Here is a 12,997-nt window from a genome sequence, read left to right on the forward strand (position 1 = left end):
CCCCATTTTCTTCCTGAAGTTAGATATTATGGTGCCACAGTAATGAAATGAAAACATGGGGTTATTTGAAACATGTGGTCTTCCCTAATGGGTCCTAACACACCATAATGCAATGCTCCTTAGAGCCTGTCTTGCTCTCTATTGGAGCTGCCGTGTGTAAACCGTGCTTGGTACTGTTTAGTGGGCGCAGAAAAAAACAGTTGTTGAATAAACGCACCGAGAAAGGAATGAACAAGTTCCAGGGAGGACAAAACCAGCCAGGTGCTGCCCAGGGCCCGATCCGAACATGGCACATGGTAGGGGTGTAGGGGCTTAGGCCTGGCCTCGTTGTCAGAGGCTCCCTGACCCATGCAACAGGTAACCCCACCAGGCTTCGCCGAGCGCTCTGAGGGTAAAGCGGTACCAACCTTGAACAATCCTTCGGGTCATTCCTGGCCGCCCGTAAGGGCTCCCTAAATGTTCACGCTTATAAAACCTAATCTGTCTGGTGTATTTTCTTACTTTTCTACACAGGCTTAATTTCATTACAAAGCACTTCCCAGGGCTTCCCAGGAAATCACAAAGACTGCATACTTATTAGGAGAGGCGTGCCATTGGCTGGGAAGTCCTTTTCCATTGAGATTTACTGGTGCGGCATGCAATTTTTCTCCCATACTTGGGCTCTTATTTTGAAAATGAACTTGGAATGCAGCCATACTTGGTTTTTAAAAGTTGCATCAAGCAAGCCCCGGCCTCTTCAAACCTCAGCCTTTGTGTGTCACCAACACCCCTCTGGAGACAGCCCGTCTCCTCTCCCGCCCCTGAGTCTACCCGGAGCCCCCCGTTGGGGCCTTGCTCGCATCTGATCGTGTGTGTTTGTTTATAAGCAACGTGGACCTTTGTTTATTACCATATCACAGGAAAAGGGCTGGGCGGGTTTCTACCCATTTTGGAGAGTCTGTTTTGGGTGGTCTGACTTGGACTGGAAACCAGGCGGCCTGTGCAGAACTGGCTCTCAGAGGGCCTGGGGGGAGGGGCGCTTCACAACATCAGGCCATCATTCTCCAGAGCCGCTGAAAGGCTGGGGACCCCGCCTGCATGGCTGCTGACCCCGGTGGGGGTACGCTCCTGCAGACGCCATCCCGCACGGGGGCCCCGTGGAGCACGTACCATGAGTCCCAGCTGCGGTCGCCGTGGAGGATGCTCTCCGTACAGCCTCTCACGGGGGCCAGCGAGCAATCCTAGGGTCTGCTTATTTATGCCGCAGCAAGGGTGTCCGAGGGACACCGGCTGCTCTGTCTCGGAGTCTGTCCCCTCCAGCCCACCAGGAGCTCCTTGGAGGCAGGGTCCTGTCTCTGTTATCTCCATGTCCCTAGAGTCCATGCTCAAGGAACGATTGCTGAGTGACCCCTCAGTCGTGCACCTCTGAGGATGTCAGTCCCGGAGCCTAGGGCACCTGCAGTGGCCCAAAGCCAATGGCCTGGTTTTCAAGAACCGTTCCAAAGCAAAGAGACCCCAAGGATCCTGACCGCCTCTCCCCAGAGCCCCGTGAAGAGCCCGGCACCGCACGGGCCTGACTCCATCCCCTGTCATGGTCCCAAGAACAGTCGCTTGGACAGGGTGCCATAGTGCTGAGTGGGGGTGAGCTATGAAGGAACCCTCCCCCTCACCCCCCTCACGGAGTCAAGGAGCGGGAGGGGCCGGATTCAAGCCCAGCCCCAAATACCAGCCACAACTTTTCACGTGAGCCTCTCCCTGCTCGGAGCCACCCTCCGATGGGACTGGATGGTCCCCTGAGGGAGCCACTGGGCAAAGCTCCTGGGGCAGCTTTCTTGGGGATAACCTTAATGCCTCTGGTACTTTGCTCTGGGTGTGTGTCTTTATCCTTTGAAGATAAGCTTGAGCTTTGTTTTTTTTCTTTCAAGAAAACCCACAGTTACTTGTTCTCGAGAGTGTCTCATTGGCTGGTTCTGAAGGCCTTTCCAGAAAGGTGTGAGGGTGACGTCACCGGCTTTAAGACGGGGGAGAGCCAAGGAGCCAAGCTGGGCTCTGGGTCAGAAGGGCCCGTGGACAGGGTCCGCCTCCACACTTCTTGGCTCTGGGGCCTGAGCCAACTCAGTGAAGCTCTCTGAGCCTCAGAGAGCCCCATCTGTACAAATGACAGGACACGAAGGCCATTCGGAGGGTCACTGTGATTGTGGTGAGGCCTGTGGGATGGTAAGCACAGCTCCCAGGGCTGGTGACCCTGCCCAGCGGCACTACTCTGAAGGGCCACGCCTCTCGGAAAGTGTGTGTTCTGACCTTGGTCCAAAAGGGATGGCTTGACAACCGTGAACCTTTGTCTGTCTCTCCTGCTAACATGCTTGGTCTTGACTCGCTTGCCTAGCTTCTCTCATGATTGACCCTTCTGTGCTTTAACCACACCCTCCGTGCCAAGACAGACACTGGGGAGGCGACCGACCTCAGGACTGTCACAAGTCTCTGTCTTCATGAAACTTAGCTTGAAATAAACTAACTTAACTTGAGATAAATAAATCCAAATCAAACCCCAAACCAGGCGGGGCTCTAAGCCTGGGCTGGGCTCCACTGCGCCCCCTATAAGGGAATGTGGGAGTTCTGCTGTGACAACTGGCTTCTGGAACCAGGAGGCCTCCCCTGCCCAGGGCATGTGCTCCTGCTTCCCTCCCCGTTCGGGACTGGTTCCAGATTGTTATGGAAACTGCATTCAAGTAAGGGGCTTGTTTCAAACAAAAGACACTAGGGGCAAAGCGGAGATTTCCAGGGACTCTGCTGGGTCTTGGGGGTGACTGAAGTGAGATGGTCCTCAGATAAGGATTCGTCTGAATCTGAATCGTTCAGTGACTCCCTCGAGGCTGGGGGTCCTGGCCTGGCCTCAGGGACCAGCTCTGCATCCTGACTTTTGCGGAGATGGCCATGGGCCATCTGGAGACACCCGGGCAGGACCTCCCTCCCGGAGAGGTCAGTGCCCAGCCAATGAGTGCGCAGGACCGAGGCCCTCTGTGGGAGGTCAAAGGGGGCTAATCAGAGCAGCCCGGAGTGTCCCTTCCGCTGGTTCCTGCCTTTGCTCTCCATAGACAGGAGCCCGGCGTTAAGGAGCCCTCTGTCATAGCCTCATGGGCAGAGGGAGTCCCTTTACTTGAACTTTCCCTTGAGTGCCTGGAATCTAAATGCTCACTGCCCTCCTTGGGGAGAAAGAAAGAACAATCGTGCTTCCATGGAGCACGGGGCCTTGGAAGTCCCAGGACGGATATGGCCGCAAAGTGTTAAACACTTAAAATAAGAAGCCATAACCTGAGTCATGTGAGTTCTTGCGTTAGCCAGGCTAAGTTGGCGTCTCTGTCCCTGCCAGCTCTGTCTGAGCTGCGCTGTTGTTAGCTTCAGCCTTGTGGGCTCTGCCAAGCCCTGGAGCTGAGCAAAACAGTAGTGAGCCAGAGGCCCTGGGGCCACCGGGCCCAGGACTGGATCGGGGGATGGGGCACCTCCTACCCGCTGACAGCCTCACTCCCTGCTGGCAGCCCTTTGCTCCTGTCCTCTCCCAGGACTGGGCAGAAAAGGTCTAGGGCGTGGGCGACCACCGGGCTTGGCCAAGGCCAAGATGGCCGGAGTGGGAGGCCATGACCTTGCCTCACTGGAATGCACTCACCCCCTCTCACCATCGTCTGGGACAGTGTCCCCATGCGGCCCACTTAACGGCAGCCTCTCCAGAGCTGTGTGTCTCCCCGAGGCACCATCTCCTTCTTCAGATGGAAGCTGACATTCATCAGACAGCTGCTGTGTGTGCTTGCTAAGATTCCTCGTCTCAGCAATCCCACTGCCCCATGATACAGCCTCTTACTGTCCCTGCCTGTTCCACAGACGGAGAAACAGGCTCAAAGAGGTCGTGTGCCCCACCCCGGATGCCCTGGTGCACAGGCAGCAGAGCCGGGATTCAAACTCAGGCTTGAGCCTCCAAAGCTGAAGGCCTCGCCCCTCCATCCTTGGGGCTCCAGAACTTTCAGCTCGCGGTTTCGGGAGCTCGCTCGGACCCGGACGAGCTAAGCTCAGCCCTGGCAATACGGGTCTCCTTCTCCTCGTCCTCACGAGCTCCTCTGCAGGCCAGAGCGCGTGGGGACACTCCAGACGCTCTAGAGGACTGGGCTCTTGGGGGCTCTTCTCTGGTCAAGGTTACAGGCCTCCATTAGCCCTGGAGCAAACTCTGAGCAGAGCTTTGGAGGGGACGGCGGGTCCACAGACAATTCCTGGCTAGTTTTCTGGGGCTCCATAAAGGGCAGGAGGCAAAGAAGCCCAGGTTCTGGGCCATCGCGCAGGCCCACAGTCTGGGAAGGGGCTGGTCCCCGCTCCCGCCCCTCACCTGAGAGTCGGAGATTTCTGAGGGTTTCTCGGTCAGGCTGCTGCTCTCTGCCGGGATGAGGTCATTGTACTTGGTGACATCCTCGTCAGAGTAGTGGAGGCTGCCTGGGCTGGGCCGGGGAGGCGACCTGGAGGGAGGGAGGGTGAGGCTGAGAAGTGGCCCTACCCACAGCAGCGGGCCTGGCCAGGAAGGCCACAGCGGGGCCTGGTAGGGCACTCACCCTGGGTGTCTGTCGTATACTCCTCCCGTATTCCCCACAGGCTTGGGCCTTGGGCTGGGGAACCCCAGGGGTGAGAGAGGCTCCGTTGGACCAGCCTCCTGAATCAGCTTCAGGGAAACGGAGGGGTAGCACCCCACTTCCCACTGGATTCTCCACTCGTGGTTTTAAGGCCTCAGGCACTGGGATCACTTGGCAGGAATGTTACAAAGCCTTTTGGAACCCCGAGACCTCCCGGATCAGAATCCCAGGTGAGGCCTGCGTGCCGGCGAGACAGGCAAACCCTCCCCCAGGTCATTCCTGACCTCACCAAGGGAGCTTTAGACGGTTAATGCAAAGGGTTCAGAGAAGAAACGAAACCACTGCCTCCTCCCTCCAGATCTGCTCAGCGACCAGAAATAAATTTGGGCATGGAGTCCTGCCCTATTTCTGAAAATCAGCCTTCGAGAAAGTGCATTTCCCAGTGAGTTAGAGCCCTGACTCTGTGTCATCTACACCAACATGCAGGACAGGACACCTGAGCACTCCACCTGCCTCGGGTGCCCAGAGGCTGGAGGCAGGGCTGTGCTTTCCAGAACCCTTGAGCTGAGGGCAAGGGCAGCGGGCTGGGCAGGCTGCTGGGGTGCCCAGCAGATGGCTAGGGTCTTTCATGACCCTGCCCTATCCGTGCTTCCTGGGGACCGGGCTCAAGGGAGGCCCTGCTGAGGGCCTGGCATCCTGAGGTCTGCCCAGCCTGCTCTAAGAAGGGCTCTGGAACCATGGCCCTGAATGCCGGCTGCCCCCACCCGGGGCCAGCTGTGCCTTCCTACAGAAGTGCTGTCTTGGGACCAATCCCACGGCCTGGGAGTATGTCACAAGCAGCTCCCCTGCTACCTCCAACCTCTTGGACTCTATCCGCACTGATATGATTCCAAATAACAAAGCCGCATCCTTAACTACTTAAAAATAAAACCATAACAATAGCGGCGGCAGCCTCGTGTAGGCGCGATGGGCAGACACGGGACGCTGGGACAGGGGAGAAGGAATGTCGGGCTCAGGCCGTCTTGACCACGAGCAGGGCAAGTAGGGGCTGACGGTGTCACCAGGGCTGGGTCAGACTCCAGGAGCCCGGGGCTGGTTTGGCGCCAAGAGGATTTCTGTGTGTACACAGCAGGGTAGGGGACACGCGGGGGCCCTGGTGTGTGTACTCTGGGGGCGTGAGAGGCAGGCAGGCCGGGCCATCCGTGAAACGCCCCCTTGTTCCATGTGGCAGGGCCCCGGAGCCAGCGCGGCGGGGCTGCGGCGGACCTGCTGGGCCCACCACCGCGGCCTCAAATGGCTCTTTCTTTGGAAAGCTGGCTTTGGCGGGGGATGAGAGCGGGGCCTGCTGGCCTGTGCGCCCCTCCCTCTGTCCTCCTGATGAACACACACATCGCCTCTTCCCTCCAGGACGAGACAGAGAGAAGCTTTGTGAGCTGTGCCTGGCCCGCGTGCCCCTCCGATGAACTGGGAATGTTAATAGGGCTGAGGCCAAAAGGACAGGCGCTCCCAGGCGGCAGACCAGCCTCCCCCAGCAGCTCTCCTGCGATCCCTGGAGCATAAAACTGCCAGGTCACATCAGGGGAGGGTCAGGTGGGCCTCAGCAGCTGCCCGGGCCCTTGGAAATGGGCCGCCTAGCCCGTGCCGGGAAGTGGGGTAGGGGAGGGGACCCCGGGTTGGAGAGAAGTCAGGAAGAAACGGAACCGAGGGTACCACCAGCCGGGACTTTTCCTGACTGGCTCTTCCCAGGTGCTGCCGTTTGAGGATGATGCTAGGAGCACGGGCTCGTGGGGTGAACAGGAGAACACTGGTCTGTAAGACACGTGCGTAAGGGCCCAGGGGAGAGGGTGTCTATACTGAGTGCCCTTTCTTTCCAGAACAGGGAGGAGGCAGGTAAGGCATAGGCCATGATGGGGGACTCCAGGCACCCATCACTCGAGTGTGTCTGCCTAGCCTACGTGTGTGGGGCCCGCCTCACTGCTGGGGCCGGTGGCTCTCGGGCCTTGGCCTGTTCCTCCAAGCAGCTGGCTCTAAAACGCAGTAGGTTGGGTCGCAAAATTGTTCAAGTTCTTTGCACTTGGCTGTCCTTGTCAGAAGCCCTCTGTCCTCACCTCCTTGTGATGTCCCCCACCGTGTTCTCACACCGGCCTGGGGCCCCCACAGCCTGGGTGTGTTGCCTGGGCCCTGTTGACTGTCCCCGGCCCCTGAGCCCAAATGCCATCGTTGGCACAGTGAGACCAAGTGGGCACAGCCTGCTCTGTGGCCTTCCCCAGAGTTCTCCACACCCTGGCCCTGCTGGCCCCCAAACCTCTGGCCTCTGCCCCCCACCCGTGCAGAGAGCCCTCTACCTGGTATACAGGCCGTTCTTCCGGCAGAAGGAATTCTTGACGGACAGCCTCCGGTTGTTGAGTTCCAGAGCAGGGAAACTGCTTTCATCCAAGCTCATCATCTCCCCGTGGCCAAGGGCACCAGCCTTGGCATTGTTCCCTGGGCGGGGGCGGGGTGGGGGAGACAGGATTCAGTCACCTATGTCGCCCCTTTAGACCGCTGGCCTCCCTTCCCCCACCCGGCCAGGTGGCTCATTCTCTCTCTCGCTACGTGAGACCAAACGGGAGATGGAGGCTGTACCCAGGGGCCCTAGGCTGCTCCTCCTCACAGGGCAGACGCCTTCCTAGGAGAGAGAGGACCCCCAGCCCCACCTTGCCAAAGCAAAGGCAGACCCGTCTGGCCGGCGGGGCTTGGTCTCAGCTCACCAGAGTCTGTCTTCTTGGAGTACTTCTTGCTCTGGCCTCGGATAATGAGCACGAAGACCAGGAGGAGGATGAAGATGAGGCCCACGAGGGCAATGACCACCAAGAACCACCACTCCTCGTAGAAAGGGTTGGCCTTCTGGGCTAGAACACGAACGGGGACGTCAGGTCCGGGGTGCTAGGCCGCCTCCCGCCTCCACGCCTCCCGCTGCAGCGGGGACCCTACCACAGACCCCAGGCAAGGTCTGTGCCATCCCAGTGAGGCACAACCCAAGACAAGGTTGGCAGGGAGAGCTGAATCTCAAGTGCCAGTAAGGGGATGCCTGGAGGGCTGCTCTGAGCTCTGAGGCTGCCTCTGGACTTACAAGGAAAAAGTGTGGGGATTGATTAGTGATGTCTGCCAAAGACACAGAATAAGAAGCCCTGGTATGCGTGCTATTTTTTTTTTTTTTTTGTTTTGTTTTTAAAGATTTTATTTTTATTTATTTATTTGACAGAGAGAAATCACAAGTAGATTGAGAGGCAGGCAGAGAGAGAGAGGGAAGCAGGCTCCCTGCTGAGCAGAGAGCCCGATGCGGGACTCGATCCCAGGACCCTGAGATCATGACCTGAGCCGAAGGCAGCGGCTTAACCACTGAGCCACCCAGGCGCCCTTGTTTTGTTTTTTATCTCCCCTTCTTTCCACCCATGGCCTAGGGGCTACCTGGACAGGCAGGCCCCAGATTTGTATTGGAAAAGTACCCATCTGGCCTTGGTAGGCCTGGGAGAGTTGCTCCCCAGGGTCAGGACTCCCTCTTTCTCCGGTGGCTGAGAGTGAGGGCAGTCAGGGGGGTGGACAGGAGCAGGTCTTCGGAATGCCTCCTCCAGCCAGACCTCCCCTCCCTTCCAAGCCCTCAGTACCACGCTTTTTGCACATAACCACCACGAATCCAGGGGGCTGCCTGACAAGGGGCTGGCTCTTCTGTCTCCCGTGATCTGGTTTTATCCATCGGGACAAGGGAGAATGTGTGTGTGAGGACAGAGGCAGCCAGGTTTCTGACACTCACCCAGTGGGTTACCATTTTGAGCTGTGTTTCTGCCTTGAGGGAAGGGGCGTTGGTAATAAAAGTTGGTTCGTGGCTGGATTTGGGGTGATGGATTTCGGCATTAGAGTCCTCTGCGAGTCCTCCAAGACATGCCGGATGGGAAGGATGAGAGGGAAACGGGGAGGGATGGCAGTCCTCTTCCCTCCAGCCCTGGACACTGCTTCAGAGACCGCGGACTCTGTTTTTTGGGGTGGTTTCCATAGAAACATGTAGTTTATGGCCGGGGTGAATCTCTTGGGTGATGAGCTCAGAGAAGGTCTTGTCTTGGACCCACTGACTCATCCACAAGCCCCACTAAGCCCCCTGCCCAGGGCTTCTGGGATCCTTGCAAAGGAACCCCAAAGATGCCCACCCCCCCCAGCTTCTTCTGGAGCTCAAAGCTGACCCAGGCCCTGGCCCAGAGTTCACTGTTGGCAGAATTGAGAAGACAATACATTTTGGTCCCCACCCCAACACATCTGGGGCTCTACTACCTGCCTCTCTTCTTTGCCCACCACCAGCCTCTGCCACGAGGCTCTTTGACGGGGTGCCGGTCCCCCCCACCGGCAGTACCTGGCACAGACTGGGAGGGGCTGCTGGGGGTCCCGAAGCCATAGTCATTGACGGCGATGACCCGGAAGTCGTAGCTCACGCCTGGCTTCAGGATGTCCATGCTGAACGTGTAGGAGGTCACCTCCTTGGGGATGTCTTTGATGAGGATGTCCCATAGCCCCTCGTCTGCAAGAGGGTGGAGAGGGAGACACCTCGTGACGGAGAGCCCGCTCCCATCCTAGCTGTTGCCCCTGAGAGCAGGGCCTGTCTGGTCTGCCCCGTCAACGCTGAATCTTAGAAGGTATTTTTCAACAGATACCTTTTTGCAGTCTCTGACTCTTTGTTCCCTTTATTAAAATGCTTGTAAAATATATATATTAATAAAAACACGGAGCGTGTAGAAAATACGGTCCCAACCAACCCCGTGCCATCGGCCACAGGCGGCTCAGCAGTCTGGTGACTGTGCGGAAGTCAGATCGCCCGTTCTCACATCCTTAGAAAGTGCGGGTCAGCGTGACTCCACCAGGCCGCCTACGATTGTGGCACACGGGCACACCCTCCTTTCCCTCACTGGGCCCCTCTTCTTCTCATCCCCCTGCCTATTCAAAATACACACAGTAGCGGCATCAGGTAAAAAGAAGATCCTTTTTGAAAGTAGCCGCAGGAGGGCTAGGTTCGCCGGGGACGGTGAGGGCGGACGGCGCCCACCCTCAGCAGCCTCCTCGCTGAGCAGCAGAGATCTGAGGAGAAGGGGCCTAGACAAGCCTAGAGGAGTCCCCCATCGGTCCTCCAGGTGCGCTGCCCCTAGCCACCCCATGCTTTGCGCTCCTGACTTCCCTTCCAGTCCTGCTGCCCCCTTGCCTGCCGCTCTCTGGGTCTCGCCCCCCTGGGGACCTAATTCATTTCTGCCTCATTCAAAAGGAGCAGCGGGCATGGGGCCCCGCACAAGAGAAGTGCGAGCTCCTGCCAGGCCCCGGGATGCGGAGGCCGGGCGGGGGCCCTGGCCAGAGGCTCCATGCGGGGCCAGTGGGGCTGGCGTGACCCTGGGAAGGATGGTGAGTCCCCCTCCCTGTGCTGGGGAAGGGCTGACTTGGCAATTAAAGGGTTAAACCACCTTTTACACACGGTCCAGGGGTCCAGAGAGCTTAGAAGCACCTCAGTGGGCTGAACTCCTAGGTCCTCCAGGGAGGTCGCCTCAGGGCCTTGGATGAGCTCCTGCCGCAGCCTCAGCCTTAGCCTCGGTGGGCACCGTCTCTCCTCATCCGTTCCTGAACTCGCTCGGGGAGGAGCCGCCGTGGGTCCGCCGGCTACGCACCCGCTCCGGCCTGGCCCGCCCAGGGGCTGACGGATTCCGGATTCCGCCTTCCCCACACTGGCAGCCGCCCCCCACCCCCCGCAATGTCAAGAACTTTAGCACCATCCCCTGCCCTGTCACCTCTGTACTGGGGACCAAGAGTGTGTCGGCATCTTCCAAAGCCGCCTTTTGGCCGTGCCCATCCAGATCCCTCCCCCTGGCAGCCGTGCCCCCCTCCCCGTGGGCGTCCCCCTGTCCTCACAAAGGCTCGGGACCCTGAGCTTGGCCTTGTTTTCTCTCTCAGGTCTCTGTGTTGGGTGCTGCCTCACGCACCCTGTGGCTGTCCCCAGCTAGGCTGTGCTGTGCTGTCCCTCCGGGGCCAGGACCGTGCCCCATTCGCTTCTGCAGCCCAGCGCCCAGCACAGGCGACCTCTCAGTGTTGGGGAGATGACTGGATGCAAACCTTCTACCCCGACCTTCTCTGAACATCATGGGCTGCGATTTCAGGGCTGCAGACCCCGAGATCCGAGTTTTGGGGTGCAAATCCCTTCTCCTCTCACGCCCCCTGAAAGCTCTCATTCGCTTTCGGTGACAGTCACAGCGATGGCGATGCTAGCGATGGATGACCCAACAGCAGTGACTCCTTCCTTGCCGAGAGCTGTGGTTCTAAGGGCTGTACCTCTCACACCCGCGGCGATGGCGGGGAGGAGGAGGAACCACTGGGTGTCCAGGATGGTGCCTTTTGAGGTCCGCGGCGGATTCAGTGTTGGCTGAGTGGGCTCGTCCGGGACCCTGCGGCCTGGCAGAAGCTGGGGTCTCTGACCTACTGTGTGACCAACCTTGCTCTGCCCCGCACAGAAACAAAGGGTAGGACCCTGGTAATGGGGCCAGGCCTGAAGCTGCTGGAATGTCATGCTGGGGCTCCGGCCTCCAGCCCCCGCGGTCAGCTGGAATGCACGGCAGGGCCCCTGGCTGGAAACCTTGAGTGAGCCCCTCGCTCCTGGCTCTGCAGTGCCTGGCAGCTTCCAGTTTGTAGGAAGAGGGCCTCTCTGGAGATCCTAACCGACCATGAGGCGGGGAGCACAGGACAAGAGCAGTTTCGTCCCGGAGAGGAGGAGGATGGATAGCCCGGGGGCACGGAGGTGGGGAGATGTCTCCAGCAGCCACAGGCAGAGGCGCAGCTTTCCCCTTGCCCTCTGCCCTGCCAGCCTTCAGGGGGTCCCATCTTGAATCCACCTGTGTGCACCCAGGCACAGCCCCAGGTCCCATGCTGGGCCTCCCAGGGAACGCTGGAAAATCAGCAGGCCCGGTGTCCGGAGCCAACATTCCACAGCCTGGCATCCCGGCCGGCCGACTTGGACGGAGAGCAGAGGCACAGGCGCCGGTGGGGAGAAGCACGTGGTGCTCTCCTGGCCAACTCAGCAGCCGGCACCGCGGGCTGGGGAGGGACCATTGGGGGTGGGGGGGACAGCCAGCCCTGCATATACCTTCCAGCTACAACAGATCATGGATTGGAGTAGCTAAACGTCATAGCGATTGCCACTGCCATTACTAGCACAAGATGAGGGCAATGGGGGTGTGTGTGTATGGCTGCTTCCCGGAACAGCAGGCGTGCTCTCTTGGCTGTTGAGATATTAGCGCTCAGTGACCCACGGTATTCAGCTTGCCTTCGGGATGCTTCGGTGCCCTCGTTAGAAGTATTAGCTACTGATATGCCTGACTACCTCCCATTCTGATTATCATTTGCTATCCATGCTGTTGGCCCTTCTCCACTTCTGCCGGCCGATCACGGGGCCGTGGATTACCAAGAACAAGCCTCTAGCTCTCCCCCCGGCCCTGAACCCTCTGACAAGCTGGGAAACCTAGCAACGGAGCGAGCTGGCCCAGGGCTCCTGCGGGGAAGGGGAGCTGGGAGAAGCAGGTGTCAGGGCGACGGGCGATGGTGACACAGGAGCGCTGACAGCAGCGCCCTGGAGCGACTCATCAGTCCCTGATGGCTCTGGAAGTACTTGTGATTCGATTTCAGGCTTCACCACCCCTGATGCAGTTACCGGAACTGCTGAGATCATCAGAGTGGTGGAGGCGGGCCTCAAGGCGGTAGCCAGCGTCCCCCGGGGACAGCCGGCCTCCTGATGGGACACTAGTCAGTGGGGTCTCGTGAAAGACTCAGTGTTTAACCAGGGGCAGGGGCAAGGGCCAACTTTTTGCTCCTCCAGTATCCTAAATGATCTTCCGTTCGAGTTGGTCCTCACCTGGTGCGAAGTGCCATTCTCCAGGGGACCCCGGGGAGTCCCCACCTAAGGGTGTGACCCTTCATTTCCCACTTGCCCCAGGGCCACCTCTAGCTTCACCTGCAGTGGGACCAGAGCCTTCTCAGGAGGACACAAGGCCGCCAGGTGGAGGGACTCCAGCGGCAAGAGAACACGAGACCCGGAACCCGCCAGAGAGGGAGGCACTCAGCCGGGGGCAGTGCGTACCTGATGGCCTGGCCTCTATGACGTAGCGGGTGATGGGTCCCTTGCCCGGGTCTCCGCTGGACCAGTGGATGGCGATGGCGGAGCTGTACCGCACGATGATGGGCACTCCAGGCGGTCCAGGGGCACCTGCAAACGGCACACGGTGGGCAAGGGGCGGCACAGCCTCCCCTATCCTGGCTCCCCGTGGTCCGGCTGGGGGACCTGCACAGCCAAACCCTCCGAGCCTGGCCAGAGTCTCTGGAAAGCCTGCGAGCGCCGAGGCCCGAGGACTGGG

At 59.2% G+C, this 12,997-nt stretch overlaps 1 protein-coding gene across 2 annotated transcripts in view; it reads right to left on the reverse strand.

The window, feature by feature from the left end:
* Positions 1–12,997, reverse strand: part of SDK2 (sidekick cell adhesion molecule 2) — a 249,400-nt gene that overhangs the window by 9,014 nt on the left and 227,389 nt on the right. For both annotated transcript variants that reach the window (XM_082707630.1, XM_082707629.1), the window contains 5 exons: positions 12,724–12,849; positions 8,974–9,138; positions 7,340–7,480; positions 6,935–7,073; positions 4,352–4,478 (listed from right to left, as the gene is read on the reverse strand). In XM_082707630.1, the coding sequence (XP_082563756.1) occupies positions 4,352–4,478; positions 6,935–7,073; positions 7,340–7,480; positions 8,974–9,138; positions 12,724–12,849 (698 nt within the window). The remainder of the gene's footprint in view (positions 1–4,351; positions 4,479–6,934; positions 7,074–7,339; positions 7,481–8,973; positions 9,139–12,723; positions 12,850–12,997) is intronic.

Source organism: Mustela nivalis (assembly GCF_964662115.1).
Source record: "Mustela nivalis genome assembly, chromosome: 17".
NCBI lineage: Eukaryota > Metazoa > Chordata > Mammalia > Carnivora > Mustelidae > Mustela > Mustela nivalis.